This window comes from Dama dama, chromosome 30 (assembly GCF_033118175.1).
Source record: "Dama dama isolate Ldn47 chromosome 30, ASM3311817v1, whole genome shotgun sequence".
In the NCBI taxonomy this organism is placed as follows: Eukaryota; Metazoa; Chordata; class Mammalia; order Artiodactyla; family Cervidae; genus Dama; species Dama dama.
The window spans coordinates 89,565,721-89,585,352 of record NC_083710.1 but is presented as its reverse complement, the minus strand read 5'-3'; the positions used below and the strand labels follow the sequence as shown (position 1 = coordinate 89,585,352).

Sequence of the window (19,632 nt, the reverse complement as noted above, 5' to 3'; positions counted from 1 at the left end):
TTCTCCTCCTGCCTTCAATCTTTCCCAGCATCAGGGTCTTTTCAAATGAGTCCATTCTTCACATCAGGTGGCCAAAGTATTGGAGCTTCAGCTTCAGCATCAGTCCTTCCAATGAATATTCAGGATTGATTATATTCAGGCCATGTCTGACTTTTTGCAACCCCATGGACTGCAGCCCATCAGGCTCCTCTGTCCACGGAATTCTCCAGGCAAGAATACTGGAGTGGGTTGCCATTTCATCCTCCAGGGGATCTTCCTGACACCCATGTCTCCTGCATTGAAGGCAGATTCTTTACCACTGAGCCTCCTGGGAAGCCCCAAGGTGATGAGTATGGTTCTTCCAAAAACAAGACAGGGAGCAGACGCTCTCCCCGCCGCCAGCTGCAGAGAGGAGGCGCCACGTCGGCCGTGTCCGCAGGACCACCTTCCCTGCCCGCCCCTGGGGCCCTGGCGGGTCCTATACCTACCGCAGGGTGGGCCGGGGCAGCGCACGGCGGGTCCTATATCTACCACAGGGCCGGCACCCGCTCCTCCCTGCAGAAAAGGGCCTGGTGGTGGTGAGCTCCAGAGAGCATCCCGAATCACAGGGACACACGGCTTGTTTAAAATGCCCATGCGCACTTTATTAATAAAAACTAACAGTGCCAAGTTAAACAAGTCAAACAATTAAAGTCTCTTTATTCCACAAAATATTACAGAAAAGTTTATTTGTGTTCCAATAAAAAGACTATTATTTTAGAACAGGCAGCTAATAGCAACTGTGCAGTTAATGGTTCTTGGTGAATAAATTTTAAAAGAGACTACTGCCTGTCCTGAAATTCTTTTTTCTTTTTATAAAAAAAGAACTATTAAAAATGATTGACAAATTTTGAGTTAAAAAACTGTTAAAACATTCTCTATATTTAATTTCAACTTTATAATAGATTACAGGAAGATGCTTACGAAACAAATACAACATTTGTTTCAGTACATGTCTTTAAATGATAGACTTATAAGTATGTAAACAACTATATAATAAAAAGTTTCCAAACGCTGCCTGTAAGAAATCAGGCAAATTTTACCATAAGCAATAAACCCTTCCAAGCTTCAGTTTCCATAGCTGCACCAGCATGGCAGTAAACTTTTACCAAACAAAACAAACAAAAATAAAAAGGGACCTTGCAATCCATTTGCTGCAACACAGAGCAAAACCAAAGTGTAAACCAGATGGAGTCACGCAGTCAATATAATTTAAGGGAGACAAAGTCATAATAAAACGTCAAGAAGCAGAGCCGGGCGTCTGCCGGGCCCACAGTGCCCCCGGGGCGCTGCGCTGGGCCCACCGGGCGGCATGGAGGCCGCACAACTTCTCCAGCAAACTCAGCAAACTGTGAGGGGGCGAAATGAACTCCAAACTTAAAAAACAGCAAACGAAAACACAAAATCCGAAAGAGTAGAGGTCGTGCGTCGGTGTCAAACACAGGCTGCTTGTCGGGACCCCCCGGAGCACGGCCAGTGGCTTGTCAGAAGCGCCCTGAGCCCGGGGGTCGCCAAGCTCTTCCGGGAGGAGGACGGCAGGACGGAGGTCTCTCCCCGGCGCGCACTGCTGGCCGTGGGCGGCCGGCTCAGTCCTCCTCTTCGTTCTCGTTGAAGTCCTCATCGTCCTCATCGTCCTCGCCGACGCACGACACCGGCGTCTCCACCCGGGACCCACTATACTGCGACCCGCTGGAGCTCGTGGCCAGCGCCCCGTCTGCGCCGTTGGCCAGGTCGCTGCAAGGACAGGGGCGTCAGGGGCCGCACACCCAGCGGCACGGAACCCACCTCTCCCAGGCTGAGCTCACCATCACCCTCACTCAGCATGATGGGGCGAGCGGCGTGGGCGGGCTCCTGTTTCTCACCGCGGCAGGAACAGAAGCCCCGGTGCACCAACCGAGACCCCAAGACCCTCCTCCGAAGCCCCCATCAGGACCGCCATGACCTCCGGGGGAGGAAAGGAGTGGGACGTGTGATGCGCGTGTGTGCATTCACAGGTGTGCACACGGTTTTCCAACACTCAGCATGTTTTCCTTTTAAGAGAAAACCACACACGTGTGTCTTAATACCTTCTACTGGTGTTTACTGATGCTGCCCTGGAGAGAGGCAATGGCACCCCACTCCAGTACTCTTGCCTGGAGAATCCCATGGACAGAAGAGCCTGGGAGGCTGCAGTCCATGGGGTCCCTAGGAGTCAGACACGACTGAGCGACTTCACTTTCCCTTTTCACTTTTATGCATAGGAGAAGGAAATGGCAACCCACTCCAGTGTTCTTGCCTGGAGAGTCCCAGGGACGGGGGAGCCTGGTGGGCTGCCGTCTGTGGGGTCGCACAGAGTCGGACACGACTGAAGCGACGCAGCAGCAGCAGCACTGATGCTGCCCAACAAAACCTAGGACGTATCACGCTCTCTGACAAAGTAACCCCACATCTGGGAAACCCCCATCTGGCAACCATGTCGGAAAGAGCGAAAAACAGAGGCTGAAGCTGTGGCTGCCTGCAGCCAGGAACCCCCTGAACGCACAACCAGAGAGGGTGGCTCAGTAATCAGGCCCCAGGGTCAGTTTTTCTTCTGAAATGGTATTGGCTTTCATCTTGTTAAAAACACTGACAAGAGCCCGAAAGTTCATTAAAAGAAAAAATTCCTTTAAAAGGAAAGTTTAGAAAATACCCAAATTCCACCTCTCAGAATAACCAGTGTTCAGATTTTACAGACTGGGCCATGCACAGTGGCAGATTCAGAATTTAAAACCAAACCAACCTCTGTCAAAACGCAACCAGGTGCAGGCACCCCAGAGAGGCTGGGAGCTGGGACCCTCACGGCGAGCCCGCCCCTCCCCTGGGCTGCACTGAGGCTGAGCTGGGGTCACGCAGAGGCCACACAGCACCGTGGCCACGGAGCCTCCGAGGCAGATGCACACAGGGTTTACTAGCCAATCCGGTTTTGTTGGACCTACACGCTGCTGACTTCATGTGTATGAGAAACCAGACATTCTTTAATGTTCAGGACTGATATAAACATGTGTAAGGCACAACATGATACTATGTAAGACCACTGTTCTGTCCATACTCACACTGAAATCACCTTACATTTATCTCTAAAAAACCAGGAGAAACGCCGAGGCCTGAACCGGCCCTGCTCCGGGGGCCTGTGAGGTCACGGCTCAAACACACTTTGACTGAAATGATAAAAGTTCTTCAACACGCAGAGGAATGCACGCAATAAACGGTAAAATAAGAAAAAGCAAGGAACAATACTACACGTACATTGTGACTTCAAGTGTGTTGAAAAGAAAAGGGAAAAAAAATAGATGGAGAAACAGCCTGTCACTCAGGCTACCAGCCACGCGGTTCAGCTGGTTTTGCCGCCACTGCACTGAGTTACTTTAAAAAAAATAAAACCCATGTACCGTTACTGATCATTAGGGGAAAAAACTCATCAGGAGAAACAGCTTCTCTGCCCAGAGGAGCAGCTCCAGCGACCCTGGGACCCTGGGATGTCCGCTGCGCAGGGAGCCCCGCTCCAAGCAGGATGGAGGCCGCTCACACTAGACCCGGGCCTCCCACCAGGGAGGGTAGGCACGCGGCTCCCAGGGGCGCAGTTACCTGGCAGACAGCCTCGTGCCATTAGAGGTCGACACCGCTGATGCGACAAAGACACCGCTGAGGGAACCCTGAGCCATTTCTGGAAAGAGGAAGAAAACGAGGCAAACGTCAGGAAGCAGAGGGGCGCAGGACTCGGGCTGAAACAGGGCCCGACGGCTCCAGGCCGCCCCGCCCCGGTGCCCCCGCCAGAGGGAAGCCCATGACTGCACTGCAGGGCCAGGAAGGGAGATGGCCTCCAGGAGACGGGCGGGCCAAGGAGGCTCCCTGGCCCTTCCGGCCCTCTGCCTGGCGTGACACCGCCCCCGCCCCTCCTCCCGGGGTCCCCCGCCCCTCCCAGCGTGACCTCCGCCCCTCCTCCTGGCGTGACCACTTCGCCAACAACAGGTGGGCAGCTGGAGTCAGTGGGGCAGCTGCTGGCGTCGGGGGGTCGGCAGGCAGGAGCTGCTTCACGGACATCCTGCAGGGTTCGGGAGCCCCCAGGCCAACCCAACGCGCAGGCTCACGGAGGAACCCACACCAGAGGGGCACAGGACGGCCTCTCCTCTCACCAGAGTGCCCCATGCTGGCCAGAACCCCCAGCTTGGCCGGGGGCAGCAGGACAGACACCGGGACCCCTGGCTCGGCCGAGGACCCTACAGGCACCTGCCGCACCCCGCGCCCCCTCAGCCCCCACCCCCCTTGCTTCTGCTTCCCCAGCGGGCGGGCGCCCCCCAGCCCGCTGACCGGTCACATAGGGCTCCAGCGCCTTCGGCACCAAGCTCCTGGCCACCCTCAGGTCCTCGGGGGAGCAGCTCCCGGACTCCAGACCGCAGGCCATGCCCATGCGCTTCAGCACCTCGATGTCGTCGTGGATCTCAAACGTGTTGTCGAAATTGAACAGGTACTCAAACCTGGAGGCGACGGTCGCCGTCAGAAAAGCACTGTCTCCAGCACGGAGCACAATGCCTGGCTTGGGGCCCCGAGCCCCCAAACCTTTCCCGACACACAACCCACTGATCGGAGGCAGCGACGCCCCCGGGACAGTGCCGCCTGCCGTCCTGACAGCAGTCCTCACAGGCCCCACCGCCCTCCTTTCCAAGGGTCCGCACAGGCAGTGGGGGAGGAAACCCGCCAGTGAAATCCCTGGGAGCCGCGCCTGGCGACCTGTCAGACAGCCCACCTCGCCGGGCAGGCCCCGCCCACCTCGCCGGGCAGGCCCCGCCCACGCAGCCTACTTGTCGTTGGAGATGCTGCAGTCGATCACTGTCTTCTTGCTGGTGTTGACGATGATGAAAGGCAGGTGGATGACCGAGTTGGGCGGGGGCGGCCGGCTGGCCTGCTGCTCCACCTGGCGGTTCCTCTGCACCAGGTTCTTGAAGGCAATTTGCTAAAAAAGACGCACAATTGGCACACGTTCATACCCACAGCCACTCAACAGCTAGTCTCTCCCTGGGCATATGAGACAGCCCTGCCTGGCCCCAGCCAACACCAAGAAGACTGGCCCCCCGAGAGGTCAGAGTGGCTACCCAGGGAGCCACCGGCCAGAGAAAATACACCCAGAACCAAAAGCCTGGGGGACAGACCACGGGCTCGCGGGTGGGTGCCTGCACCACCCAGCAGCCTCCCAGCAGGAGCCCATACCTGCAGGATAAGCTCTTGAAGCTGCGACTGTTTCTGTTTTATTCTTTCCAGTCTTCTCTGTCTCTCCACCTTCAAAGACCAAACACCAAAACAAAACCATCACGGTTCATTTCTGAAACATATTTGAAAATCCAAGACAACACTCAGTCACCAAAGACATGAGCCCTGAGCCTGACGGGGTACAGGGGCCCAGATGAGGCAGCTGCTGCCAGGCGCGCAGACGACTCCTCTGTCTCAGGACCATGCCGCCTCCGCCCGGCTTCCCCTCCTCTGGGCGTGGATACGACGTTCTTTAAAACCCCCACAGGCCACGACGCAGAGTGTACCCACCCCAGGTCACCACCGGGAGCAGCATGGCTGTGCCAGCGCCCCAGGGCCCGCTCAGCACCCCAGGGCGGCGGCCGGCTACCTCCAGGCTCTGGCACTCCTGGGCGGAATTCGTGGGCAGGCCAATCCACTTGATCTCCTTCTTCTCCTTGGAGATGATGTTCATTGCCATGAGCACGTTCAGCGCGTCGTACACGCGCCTCCGGATGTTCTTCTGGTCGTAGGCCTAGCAGAGACATGGGGGTTTCCAGACGGCCCAGGACCACGTGCAGGGACCCTGGACATACCTGAGGCCACATGCTGCCCCCCCACCCAGGGCGGCCCCCACAGGGCCCACGGGAGCGAGCGGATGCCGCGGGGATGCAACAGCATGGCGGCACCGGCGGGTCAGGAAACGCCCCTCCTAAGGGTTCCAGGGCCTCCTCTGCACCCGCGGGGGGCGGCCTGCCTGGCGCACTCACTGATTCGCTGGGCAGGATGTGGCTGTCAGCCGCGCTGAACTCGGCCACCAGCTCGTCGGCCACCTCGTTGTAGGACGTGGTCCCCTTGCGCTGCACCTTCTCACACACCTTCATGGAGAAGTGCCGCAGCCCCTTCCCGTTCTTCTCGCCTTTCCGGTTGCGCTTCCTGCGGGCACAGCACAGAGCGGCCGCGGCCTCAGCTCGCAGCGCGGGCCGCATCCACACCCGTGTCTGGGGGCTGGCTCGTGCCGCCAGGGGCCCCCACGGGCCGTGCCCAACAGAGGGGTGGGAGCCTGGCTCTGTCCCCCGTACAGGGACCCCCCTCCTTTAAAGGCCGCAGGACAAACTTCCACATGACTGGGCCCCACACGTGTCTCTCCAACTCTAGGGAAAAGCAGAGCAGGACCTGGGACAAGTCGGACAGGTGTCCAGATGCTAAACGGTGCTTCTTAAGAAAACGTCATCGGACATAAAGAGCTATGGAAATTTTACTGCAAATTTCAGAATTTGGGGCAAATGCAACCTGGCTGAGACGAGGCCCCGTGGCAGCCGGGAGGGAGACCCAGCACCTGACCTGCTGAGTAGGCACGTCAGGGGAACGGCCGCCCAGGTTCCCCACTGAGGGGTTTCAGGGACTGATGATTGTTGCTTTACAACAATAGCTTTTTGTCTTTAAGGAGAGTCGCACAGCTGACCTCTGAGTAAAACTGTTTCACGTCACTTTGCCTTTGGAGGAAAGGATCAAGGCAACAGTGTGACCGCGGCATGGGGCTGCCCACGGCAACGTTTAGCAGCAGGGGGAGAGGTTGGAAGACCCGCCCGTTTCCTGGGGTCCCACAAACGGTACTCTCCAGCACAGACAATGCGCGTAGAAGCCAGAGCCCACCCCCTCCGTGGAGCCACCACCCCCAGAACTCAGGGCGGCTGCCCGCGGCCTGGCCTCTCGAGGCCACACGGGGCCACTGCCCGCTCCTCCGCCGCACCAGTGCCCACGCGCACGCAGAGGCTGGGTGGGGGGAGTTCTCGGCAAGTGCTCACCCGGCAGACCAAGGTGAGGGGTCTGAAGGCTGGTTCTGGGAGACAAAGTGAGTGTTAGGGGTGTGTGGGCTTCCCACCACGATAGTGTTTGGCGCTGCAGGTCTCTGAGGCGTACCAATTACCTACAGTCAAAAGAGACAATTCACAACAGTCAGAATCTCCCACGCACGACGCTGTGCCTCGTCACTTCCTGTTACCTACGGCCACCGCTGAGGTCATTAAGCAGAGGCTGGAGGAGGGTCCTGAGAGCCCCCGGAGCCCCGGCTGCCGTCACACACCTGCTGCACACGGCGGCTGGAGATGACCCCGAAAGACCCGCACGCTCCACTTTTACTCCCTTCCCCCGTGACCCGGACAGAGATGAGACTCTGCTCCACTGGGGCAGCAATGAGCCCCAGAGACAGAGAGGAAAGGAACCCAGGGCTAGCGGGGCTCACTGCGGTCACCCCACTGCTCGCCCACCCATGCAGGGAGCCCTGGGCACCCCGGCCAACGCAGGGTGGGGGCAGGGGGCAGTGCCACCGGGGCGGAGGCGGGCACCCACAGCTCGGGCACAGACATCCGCCTGGAAGCCCTGACCCGTGGCCCCACGTGTTCGGGACTCCAGTCCCATGTTCACGGGGACGTGCACACTGCCTCGTCCAGCCGAGCAGGAGCTCAGCTTCCCAGAGACTCGTGCCTGAGCCTGGAAACCACGTGGAAGCAGCACTTCCCGGTGACCGGCACGGGAGCCCCGGGCCCCCAGCACTGGGGGTGGGGAGCGGGCCACGGCTGTGCTATTTTAAGCTGGATGCTCCCACTAGTCCACTGCTTAGCAGGATAAGGGCTACCTGCCGCAGCCCTGACACAGCTGACCTGGCACTTTGCAAATTATCCCTAAGCCCAGGTCACCTATGAATATCAACGATCCACAAACCACGGAAAGGAAAACAGCTCAGCTGAATTCCAGTCTCTTAATCCATGTTCCCAGCGATCAAAGCATCATCAGTATTTCACTCTCATTCAAGAGAGATGAAATCAAACAGCGAGTGTTCTAGAAAGTGATCAAACGGCACACATGTTCCAGAAAGCGAACCAGGGTGGAAGGCGCGAATCCCCAGAGCTGAGGCCTTGCAAGTGAGTGCTGAGGGGGCCCTGGGTCACGGCTCATCCCCTCGAGAGCTGTCCTTCCAGCGCTCAGAACAGGCTCCGGACGGCAGCCCCGCCCACAGCCAGGCTGCTGCCGACCCCCCACCTCGGTCCCTGCACCCCCGACAGCGCCCGCTCCCCACCCCCCCTCAGCCACGGCTGCTCTGTGGGCAGGACAGGCGCCCACCAGATGCCCACGCACAAGGCGGCCGTCCTGGACACCGCAGGATACGGGGGTGGGCAGGGCACCCCATGAAGGTGGCCGTCCTGGATGCCATGGGATACGGGGGTGGGCAGGGCACCCCATGAAGGTGGCCGTCCTGGACACCGCGGGACGTGGGGTGGGCAGGGCACCCCGTGAAGGTGGCCGTCCTGGACACCGCGGGACATGGGGGTGGGCAGGGCACCCCATGAAGGTGGCCGTCCTGGACGCCGTGGGACATGGGGGTGGGCAGGGCACCCCATGAAGGTGGCCATCCTGGATGCCACGGGATACAGGGATGGGCAGGGCACCCCATGAAGGTGGCCGTCCTGGACACTGCAGAACACGGGGGTGGGCAGGGCACCCCATGAAGGTGGCTGTCCTGGACGCCGCGGGACACGGGGGTGGGCAGGGCACCCCATGAAGGTGGCCGTCCTGGATGCCACGGGATACGGGGATGGGCAGGGCACCCCATGAAGGTGGCCGTCCTGGACGCTGCAGAACACGGGGGTGGGCAGGGCACCCCATGAAGGTGGCTGTCCTGGACGCCGCGGGACACGGGGGTGGGCAGGGCACCCCATGAAGGTGGCCGTCCTGGATGCCACGGGATACGGGGATGGGCAGGGCACCCCATGAAGGTGGCCGTCCTGGACGCTGCAGAACACGGGGGTGGGCAGGGCACCCCATGAAGGTGGCCGTCCTGGACACCGCGGGACGTGGGGGTGGGCAGGGCACCCCGTGAAGGTGGCTGTCCTGGACGCTGCAGAACACGGGGGTGGGCAGGGCACCCCATGAAGGTGGCCGTCCTGGACACCGCGGGACGTGGGGGTGGGCAGGGCACCCCGTGAAGGTGGCTGTCCTGGACGCTGCAGAACACGGGGGTGGGCAGGGCACCCCGTGAAGGTGGCCGTCCTGGACGCTGCGGAACACGGGGGTGGGCAGGGCACCCCATGCCTGCGGCGGCACCTCAGCCTCACAGAGGACCCTGTGGTGCTCATTCTGCCCTCATGCCCCTATTTCCACTGCTCTCCGCCGACCGACCTCTGGTGAGAACCCCCAGCTCTCTGCGCACAGCCTCTGTCTGCGCAGCTGGAGAGGCACCAGGACGCGGGGAAGAAGGCACCGCCTGACTAGCTCGGCCCTGAGCCGGCTCTGGGAAGCCGTGGGGGAGAGTCCGCTGAGGAGCTGAAGGTTGGGAGGGCACCGACAGAAATCTCCATGTAACTCCGGCTCCCTGCTATTTAAACTGGAAACAACAGAACCGTGCCTACGCTCACCGAGCTACGCTCAGCTGTGACTCTGCTAGGACACAACACACAGTGCCTATAAAATAAAATAATATGAATTATAACTTCCATCAGAAAGACATTTATTGAGTATCTGTGATGTTCCAGGAAGGCCCAGGCCTCCGCGTACTACGGACTTGGAGCGTCGCAGCAAAGCTGCTGAGGCAATGTGGTCACTGACACGACGGGGCTGAGTGCCAGGGACTGGGCCAGGGGCGCGGGTGGGCCATGAATGCCCCGCCCCTCACGGCCACAGGTCACCTCAGGGAGAGGCTGCCCAGCCCGCAGGCAGAAGCTGGTGGGGGCTCCTCGGGGGGCGCTGGGCAAAGCCCTGGGAGTCTGACCCCTCCCCTCAGCCAGGAAAGTCAGGGGAGTTGCGGCCCGCATCCGCAGAGCCCCGAGCCCACGAGAGGTCGGCCCAGACACCAGCGTCGAGTCCTGGGCAGGCAGCAAGCCCCAGCCACAGAGGGTACCAGCCCACCCACTCAGCCCACTCCACCGAAGTACACACACCGCCCCAGCAGACCCCATGAGGGCAGAGGCAGGAGTGGCCGGGAAACCGCGGGCAGGCAGCTTTGAGCCAGGGGGGTGCCCGGCACTGGCCCCATGCCCTGGAGACCACGGGCCTTGGATGGCGAGCCTCCCGGCCTTACCACTTGCTGAGCGATGTTGACGTTGGACTGTCCAAAGGTCTTTGGCAGGAGCTGCTTCCCGAGAGAGTTCACTGCGGAGGGGTGGACGGCAACCAAGGACACCACGCCTGCAACGCAAGGGGCGACCTCGCAGTGGCCCTGTGCCAGGGCTCACGGCACCAGGCTGACCGCCGCTCGGGCGGGCCTCCTGCCCTGGACCATGTCAGACCCATGGGGGGCTGCAGGCACCTCGGCTGAGCCTGACTCCCAAACCTGGGGGCTGTGCCCACACCGCCCTCTCCCGACCACCAGCCCCAGGGCACACCAGGCCCTCACATGCAGGGCTCAGGGCTCCGCTGCACCCAGGCTGCCCCCAACCTGCCCAAACCCCGTGAGCTGCCTGCCCTGCTAACGAAATGTTCTGGGGGGACGACAGGACGCAGCGCTCACAGCTCTGACTCTCAGAGAACGTCAGTCAGAACTGAGCGTGGCCGGACACCTCCCCACGCGTCTGCAGGTGCGCGCAGACTCGCAGGCTGCTCCACCTGCAGCAGCACGTTCCTGCCCAGGAGGAGCGACCCCGAGGACACTGCCCCCCACGCTCAGACACCCGGACATGGAGCCAAGGGGACAGACACCTTCCCGCTCCGAGGACACAACGGTGGGCACGCGTCCACGCAGAGCCCCCGCTGCCCTCACGTGCCGGGGGTCCCGGCGCCTGCATTCAAGGGGGTCCCGGCAGGGTACGCAGGGCTGCCCGGGGCGGGAGGAAAGCGCGTGCCCCGTGCTGTGCTCACGTCCTCGCTCGCTTCCACTTCCCCTGGCTCTCTGCAAACAGCACACGACTTACAAGCCAGGCAGATGCTGGGCCCAGGCCCCTGGGGCGTCGGGGACACAGATGCACGGGCGCCCTTACCTTTCCCAGGACTGAGGTTCTGGTCTATGAAGACCTTGAGTTCCCCGTTGGCTTCAATTAGACCGGCCTGCAGGGACAACAACACAGTGAGGCGGCGTCGGGGCTGAGCTGCCGGCCAGGGGCGCGGGGTCACCCGCCATGATCAGCTATGTCACCCGCGTGAAAATGACTGTTTCTGCCTTTAAACTCAACCCTTGGGACAACGCAGTACTGCTCTTATCACCGAACTGCACATCCTTTTACCAATCCCGTCTGAGGTCGGCGAGGGGGACCGCGGGGGGACCACTGGGAGAGCAGACTGGCGCTTTGGCCTGACCACAGGGCTCTGGCTCGATCAGAGTGCCGGACACGCGGGCGGTCCTGACGCGGGGATGGACCACGTCCCCCCAGCTGTGCCCCCAGCCTCCTGCCCTCGAGGGCCCGCACCCACCACCCACGGGTGTGCCGGCTCCGCAGCCAGGGCCGGGGGGCAGGGGACACAGAGGGCGACGGGGCGGGCCCCCTGCTGCACCCCGACCTTGCTGCCTAGGCCCCCGGCGGCACAAGCAGGGCCTCACCCCCAGAGCTCTGGCCCAATTTAAATGCCGTTGGTTTAGCACAAGACATTTTCACTCGAACCCTGATCTTTCTGAAAAGCAAATGAGAGAACAGAAAGAGAAGACCCCTGGCAGCTCCTCAAGTCTAGCCCAGCAAGCACAGGGCTGGGCGTCGCGGGGCCGCGCGGACCCGGACGCGCCTCAGCCTTGCTGCACCAGGACAGAGGGGTGGGGGGGGGGGTGCGCAGACACCTGAAGGCCACCTGCTCACAACGCCAATCGCCCGCTGTGAACTCAGGCGTGCTCTCTGGGGGTTAGCCCGAAATGATGCTGCACTTGTCCCTCATGCTGAAGAATGACAAACGTCACGTGAACATCCTTAATTCCTGGGGTGCAAATCAAGAGGAAGCCACTGCTTGATGGAGGACACAGCTGGGGTGGGGGGGAACATTCAGTTCACAGAGAGACACATCCAGCCTCCAAACCAAAGATGCAAACTAAAACTGAAAGCAACTTAAAACTTCACCCGACGGGCGGCGCGAGCTTGTGGGTTTTTAAGTTATCATCAAATTTGGTGCTGAAAACGGGGCGTTAAAATGGGTGGAAGCAGGTGTGACCGGCACGCCCGTCTGGGGAAGTCTTCTAAGCGTGTCTCAGACACAGTGCACACGTGTGCAGGTGCCCACGCGTGTCCATGTGCAGTTACTCCGCTGAGGACCCAGAGTCGGTTATTGTGGATTTGTGCCAATGTGAAATTTAACTGGAAACCACCAGATCCCTCTGCTGTGGCCGGGCCTTGGGGGACACAGCAGAGGGGACGTGGCGAGTCAGCCCACCATTCGGGACTCTCACGAGCCTGGCGCCTCAGGCTACCACTCAATGGTTTCACTTCTGAACGCCCATTTGTGCCGCCTAGATCTGGTTTTGAAAGCCTGGGGAAAACTGCAAACAATCTAGAAGGTCGCATTCAGGGTCTTCAAATGTTCTCCACCCTACAGAAATCAAAGCTGGCATCGTGGGCCACAGTTTATGCAACAAAAGCACATGGGCGGAACTGCTCACCAGAAAAGGGCTTGTGCTCCACGCCAGGGGCCCGGAGCACACACACGTGCTTCAGTTTTGCAAGATGAGCTTAGGGAGAAGGTCTCATTTTTTATTATTTCCCATCTTAGCTCACTTTTCAAAACTGACCACCTATGATTCCCCAAAAGATCAAATAAGCAGCTGCTAAAAATGAGATAGTAGAAAAACGAGTGATTCCAGAGCAGCGGCAGCACAGGGCCATGAAGCGGGCGGAGCAGGCAGCTCGGGGCGCCCACATGCGGGGAACACACCTTCACAAGTGACGCGTCCACCCCAAGACGGACAACACAAGCTCCCAGCAATTCCTCTCAGACACAGGCCGGCAGATGACTGCTTTTTCCCACTTTCGCCGGCAGATGACTGCTTTTTCCCACTTTCCTGGGTTTTCCAACTCAGGTACAACTCCCGTCACATTTACAGCCACAAGGAACACTCCCTGAACTGTTTAAGTAGCTCACGTTTGCTCCTCGTGGAAGTTTTGCTAAATGGAAAACCCGAGGTCTGAGACAGAAAAGCCTGCTGGGGCGGCACCGTCAACCAGCACAGGACTCTTCCCGCTGAGGAGGGGACGCGTCGCCAGCCACGGTGGCGAGTTGGCGGCAGGATACTCCTGAGGGGCCAGCACGCCCGCACCTGTCTCCAGGGCAGGGAGGCCCAGGAGGTCAGCCTAAGGGGCTGGCTCTCCCATCTCCGGGGCAGGGAGGCCCAGGCGGCCAGGCCTGAGGGGCTGGCTCTCCCATCTCCAGGGCAGGGAGGCCCAGGAGGTCGACCTGAGTGGCTGGCTCTCCTGTCTCTGGGGCAGGGAGGCCAGGCGGTCAGCCCCCACCCCTGGGCTGCAGGCAGAGGCCCCCCAAGGTGTGTCCAGCGCTGCTCCCCAGCCCCAGCCCTGGGCAGCACATGCCTGGCAGACAGGACCCAGGACATGGGTGTTGGAAGTGCTGTGTTTGCGAGCCCAGATGGACGGGGTTTGCTGCATCAAACCAGAATCCCCTTTAAAACTGGATCCTGGGAAAACAGGACTCTGACGGACAGTCCTGAGCTCAAATGACAGAGGCTGAGAGAAAGAAGACCAGCTTCAAACTGGTCCCTCAGAACCACGCGCCACGCATCAGCTCAGAGCCTGGACGGGCCACGGCCGGGGCACCACAGCGGCCTGCTCCCGCCAGGCGCTCGGTGCCGACAAACGCTGGCGGCGGGCAGGCGGCTGACGGAGGAGAGGAGCCGCGGGGAGTCCCCGCTCCACCTGGGCCGGGGCAGCACCACCCCCAGAGGCCTGGCCCTCACGCCAGCAGTGACCCCAGGGCTGTGCCCCCAGCCCAGCCCCACCTAACAGCACAAAACCACAGAGACAGAAGCCAGGCCTGGCGTCTGAGCAAGAGCCGTCCACTCAGTCTATGCTGGAGAAAAGTGAGACTCATTCAACCACAGAGAGAACAGCTTTAACAAGATGACCGCGTGCAGAGAACAGCCCCCGGGGTCGCACTGTGCCAGGCTGGGTCCCCCTAGCGCCCTGGGGACGCCCTCAGCCCAGGGACGGGGCCAAGCAGCGTCCGACGCCCGGGACACGGGCAGCACCAGGCGTGACACGCCGGGCACCCCAGGGCCGCATGTGTAGCTAAGCCGTGACTTTCTGCTGTTTGCACCGTTTCAGAGTTTCTCCAATTTTATCTCGTGTGGAGAAGTTAACTCAAATACAAAAACCTGTCATAAGAACAAGCACAGCAGTGCTGCCTCGCTGCTCAGCGGAGCAGGCTGGGCACTCTCGCTAGGACCTCGGGCGGGAAGAAAAGGGCCGCCGCCCAGCGCCCGGTTGGCTCGCCCCGGCGAGGCCTGGGGACCAAGCAGGTGCCCGCTGCCCTGGCCACTGGAAAGCAACACGTAGGACGTGTGTTTTCAGACAAGCTCCCTAAACCAGACCTCGGGAGCTCAGGCTCGACGCAGTTTCTTTGGGTTTCCTGCCCTTGACAGGTCGATCCAGGAATGGTGCCGTGAACTTGGAACACCATGTGCAACCACAGAGCAGCTACGGCCACGACCACAGGACAGCTCGGGGCTGAGCCGGGCTCTCCCACAGCCCAGGGAGAGGGAGGTGCGCGAGGGTCCTGGAGCATCAACGCAAAAGCAGGACTGTGATTCCACACAGCAACCGCCCCTGCTCATCGCAGACCTGCGTGACACTGGATGAGGATGAGGACGGGTCCTCCCAGGGGATGGCGGCCCTGCACCCTCCTTCCCCGAGAGTCGGGGGCTATCGTGGGCTCCCCGATGGCCCTCCGCCCAGTTCCAGAACAACCAGAGCCACTACGCAGGCCCTTTATAACCACAGTCTTCCAGAGGCCAAGAGCTCCCAGTTGCTCATGGGGCCACAGACTGGAGAGGGGGAGAGCTCAGGCAGGGGCACGTGGGCACCACACGCTCAGCACACACACCCAGCACACATGTGAGCACACACATATACACACGTTACACAGTAATCACATGCACATATAATCACACAAGCACACACACGCTCAGCACACATATACACACATGCACACATACCCAACACGCTTGAGTACACACACACGGCACACACGTGTGCACATGCGCACACACCCCAGTACGCACACATGTGTACACTCTTAGCACACATGCGTACACTTCCAACACACGTGTGCACACAGCACATGCCCAGCACACACATGTGACACGCTCAGCACATGTACACATATTGTACACAGGTTCAGCACACATACATGCACTCAGCACACACATCACACGTGCGTACTCTTGTCACGCACTGATGTGCACACATGCTCACGTGCAGACTTGCTCAGCACACACGTGTACACACTCAGCACTTATCTGCACACTCACACACCTGCACACACATATACGCACACGCTCAGTACATGTCAGATGCCGTCCCCCCGTACATCACACGACTACAGCGTTCAGTACAAGATGTATCTGACAGTGACAGTTTCCACTGTCAGATGGAAATCCATGCCTGCATTTCCACCCCAGGAGCGTCCCGCACATTGAAAACCCCCTGATCAGGATCTTGTCACAAGACCTGAGGCACAAAATAAAACCTGCAGACACCCAGTTCCGTAAATCAAAAACCAATGAACCACATGATCACTCACCAGGGCAACAGGTTCCCACGGGGGAGGGAACAGGCAGCCCTGGACAGCGCCCCCAATGCCACAGTCTCCCACCCACAGGCCTCGCTGACCTGGGGGTCTCACTGCAAGATTCCTGGAAATACCCCAGGTGTACACGAAAGTCCCCAAGCTCCAAGGTGAGTCCCACAAACCAGGGCCGAGGGCCCCGGGGCAACGACGGGGCGGGGAGTGAAGGATGACGCCGAGCCCACTCTTCAAAGGGGATGTGGGAACAAACCCCGAGGCATTAAGCTTTGTCCCTTATCACGGAACGACAGTGTCTGGTCCGCACCTCTCTCTAAACAACAGAAACTTACACCTTTCTGTGCGCTAGAAACAGAAGCCCCAGGGCAGGCAGCGGCTCAGAGCGCAAGCACGGCCCCCACCCCACCCTCTGGGTTCAGGGAAGGGCACGCTTCTTCCTCGACTTGGGCCCACCCTGCCCGCCACCACCCCTGCAGACGCCACAGCCCGAGCGAGGCAGACAGCGCTCGGGGCCCGCGGTTTGGAGGTGCAGGGTTCTGAGCCCGATGCCTGGAACAGGGCGGGGAGCATATCCAGCTCCCCGGGGGAACTCAGCCGGGGAGACCTGCCCACCCCACGGGGATGCCCAACGCCACCCCTCCCCAGACCCTCAACCTCTTCCGCTGGGACCCCCGAGCATCAGCTCCAGCCCCCCAGGCCCCAACAGCCCCCACGGAGCCCCCAGAGCTCTGCCCCTGTGCCCTGGCGTCCCAGCCCACCCACTTCACCTCGAGGAGCTTCGACTTACATCCGAGACCACAGTGAAGCCCCGTGACCTAAGTCAACGCTGGCTGCAGAGTCATCTTCCCAGACTCAAACGTCACACGCGCCTTAGACACAGACAGCAGGAGAGGAGCCAAGCTGCCATCCGCCGACCACCAGCCCGGTGAGACCTGGCTCCAGCACACAGGATGGCTCGGCTCAGCGCAGGCGAGGCCACCTCACCTGTACCCCACTCTCAGGCCGGTATCACCTACTCCAGAGGCACCTCCCTGCCCCACCCACCACCGGGCCGCCTGCGCTCCGTGAGGCTGCGTCTCCAGGAGGGACCGAGGACAAGGCCGCTGGGCAGCGCTTCTCCTGCAGCTGGGCGGGGCGACGGCCATCTGCCCTGACACCCCCCAGGCCCCTTGGAGGAGTCAGAACCCTCGGGGGTTCACACAGCAAGGCAGGCAAGCCAGGCAGGTGATAAGTCACCCCACAGCACACAGAGATTACGACATTCACCACAGACACGTCACCCGGGATGCCGAGCTCACCCCCACGAGAGGACTCCAAGTGTGCTATTCTGACCCCACAGAAACGGACACGCTGTGCCTCGGGCTGTGCCTTGGGCTGTATTTCCAACTCTGTGCAACTGATGAGTAAATAAGCAAGCAGCCTCTCTCCCCTGATGCTCGCAGAATAGCGTGTTCCAAGAAACACTGACGGACAGCGCTGGGGCCTCAGGGAATTTAACTGATGCTGCCGGGGCTGGGACGGAGCCCCACGGCCCATGAAAGCAGCTTTGCGTGGAGGCCGAACAGCCTCTATTTCTTGCAAAAAACGAAAAAGTTTACTCACAATATTCTATGGCTTCGTGACAAATGTAAACAAAGCAGAATTGTTCACATTTTGTTTATCACCAAATTTCATTTTTTTCTGAGAAAAACAGTTGCCAAGTCCAGTGCTGAGCGCTTCCACGGCTGGAAGCTGAACTCACTTCCCAGGAGGCTCACAAAGCAGGTGCTCAGGGAGGCTCCGCCAGCCCAGCGCCTCCGCAGGCAGGGTGTCCTCCCACAGAGCCCCGACTGATTTACAAGTCAACCAGCCTCCAAGAGACCAAGGAACGTGGCGGTGCCCAGCCTCGAGACGCAGCCTGCCGCAGCTCAGGCCTGCCCGGCCCAGGCGGAGGCCAGCACTGCCCAGGCCGCGCACAGCGCCACCGGCTGTCCCCGCCTCCTCACCTTTACTTTGTTTCTTTGCTTGAAAGGTCTGAACACCAACACGCCCGCAGTTTATGTGTGGTCATTCTGAAACAAGGTGGGGAGTGACCGGGAACGCAGTGCTGGGCGCCATCCGTCCAGCACAAAGCAGACACACATACTCACATCTTTTGCCATGTTACCAGATCCGTGAAATCGATGCTAGGAATGGTCACCCTCCAGAAAAGAAAAATGGATTTCCTGGTAAAAAGGAGAGAGGAGGAATGAGCCAGGCTGAAATGAGAAGTTGACAACACCACCGTCCCCTCAGCATCACCACCCATCTAAGTGGCAGGAGTCCCTTCCTCTCCAAGCCCACACTCCGTCCTTGGGGTGCGGCCCAGAAACGCCCCCCACCCGGGGACTTTAAAGTCATCTCAGGCAGGGAAGCGTCCACCACCCGGCTGACCGCCGGCCTCCCCGAGGCGCACAAAGACCCGGCGTGGACCAGCCTGGCACCGCGGCCCGAGCCCCCACCCGGAGCGGCCCCGCGCGCACGCGCTACCCGTGGACGCCCCCGGCCCACCCGCGACCAGCGGCCGACCGGTAACTCTGACAGGTGGGCTTCCGGGGCCCCCGGCCTCCGGCCTGTCACTAGGCCGCGGCCGCCTCTCGCGAGCGCCCCCCGCGCGCCGGAACCGGCAGTCGGCAGGCAGGTGGGGCCCGCGCCCCGGACCTCGGACCCCGGCCCCGCGCGCCCGGGCCCGCCCCGCCCCGCCCCGCCCCGACCCCCGCCAGGCGCGGACGCGCGCGCCGCTCCGCCCTGAGGCCGCCCGCAGGCCCCGCCCGGGCCCCCGGCCCGCGCCCCCTCCGGGGGTCACCTGGGCGCCCAGGCGGCGGCCCCGGCGCGCGGGGACCGGGGCGGCGCACGCGGCGCGGGGCGGGGGCGGCGGGTCTGGGCGCCCGGCGCGCGCCCCTTGGGACCCCGGCCCGCCGCACCTGGCGGGCGGGCGGCGCGGGCAGCGGGCGTGCACCCGCGGGCGGCGGGCGGGGGGCGGCGGTCCCGGCGGCGCTCGGCCGGGGTCCCTGCCCTGCCGAGGCGCCGGGCGCGGGGCTCACCCTGCGAGCGTCGGGCGGCGTGACGTGCGCGGCGCGGTGACGTGGGCGGCGGCCCGGCTCCCGCAGCGCGCCTGCGCGCCTTTTCGCGCCTTCGGCTCCCTCCTCCTCCTCCTCCTCCTCCTCCTCCTCCTCCTCCTCCTCCCCCTCCCCCCACCTCCTCCCGCCCGGCGGCCCGCGCTCTGAGAAGATGAGCCGCTCCGGCGCGTGCCCGCGTGTGTGCGCGCGCCGGCTGGGGATGGAGAGGAGGGCCTGGTCCAGGACGCGGCGGTGCGCGCGCGGGGGAGCTGAGTCAGGGATGTGTGCACGTGTGCGCACACGGGGGACAGGGATGGGGCTGCGCGTGCATGTGTGTGCACCCTGGGGACAGGAACTGGGACGTGTGCACCTGTGTGCACATGGGGGACAGAGGCCTGGTGTGTGTGGATGTGCATGCACCTGGGGGGTCATGGGCTGGGGGGTGTGTATGCATTTCGTAGGCACTTGGGAAACAGTGGAAGGTGTGCAGATGAGTGTGTATACACACGGGGGCCAGGGATGGATGTACACTGCACGTGTGCACAGCCAGGGGTAGGGTATAGATGCAAGAGTG

General features: G+C 61.4%; 1 protein-coding gene across 3 annotated transcripts; it reads right to left on the bottom strand.

The window, feature by feature from the left end:
• Window positions 1-649: 649 nt before the first annotated feature.
• Window positions 650-19,114, bottom strand: TFDP1 (transcription factor Dp-1). 3 transcript variants are annotated; one of them, XM_061132988.1, is made up of 12 exons: window positions 19,044-19,114; window positions 18,111-18,185; window positions 11,232-11,298; window positions 10,337-10,443; window positions 7,068-7,189; window positions 6,030-6,195; window positions 5,651-5,794; window positions 5,242-5,310; window positions 4,836-4,987; window positions 4,345-4,511; window positions 3,622-3,700; window positions 650-1,752 (listed from the first exon to the last, which is right to left on the bottom strand). In XM_061132988.1, exons 2-12 carry the CDS (start codon window positions 18,120-18,122, stop codon window positions 1,605-1,607), a joined length of 1,233 nt encoding a protein of 410 aa, XP_060988971.1. In that variant the 5' UTR covers window positions 18,123-18,185; window positions 19,044-19,114; the 3' UTR covers window positions 650-1,604. The 3 variants fall into 3 exon arrangements, with proteins under 3 accessions (XP_060988971.1, XP_060988972.1, XP_060988973.1); XM_061132989.1 differs by lacking the exon at window positions 19,044-19,114 and adding an exon at window positions 18,924-18,945; XM_061132990.1 differs by lacking the exons at window positions 11,232-11,298; window positions 18,111-18,185; window positions 19,044-19,114 and adding an exon at window positions 10,954-11,137.
• Window positions 19,115-19,632: the final 518 nt, after the last annotated feature.

What these genes read in the sequence shown, in the direction of transcription:
- TFDP1 (XM_061132988.1), bottom strand. An exon ending in CCCTCACCTTGGTCTGCCGG is followed by an intron (nt 6,196 to 7,067) that starts GTGAGCACTTGC and finishes CTGTGCCCGCAG; the next exon opens with GAAGCGCAACCGGAAAGGCG. An exon ending in TTCAAGAGCTTATCCTGCAG is followed by an intron (nt 4,988 to 5,241) that starts GTATGGGCTCCT and finishes CGTCTTTTTTAG; the next exon opens with CAAATTGCCTTCAAGAACCT.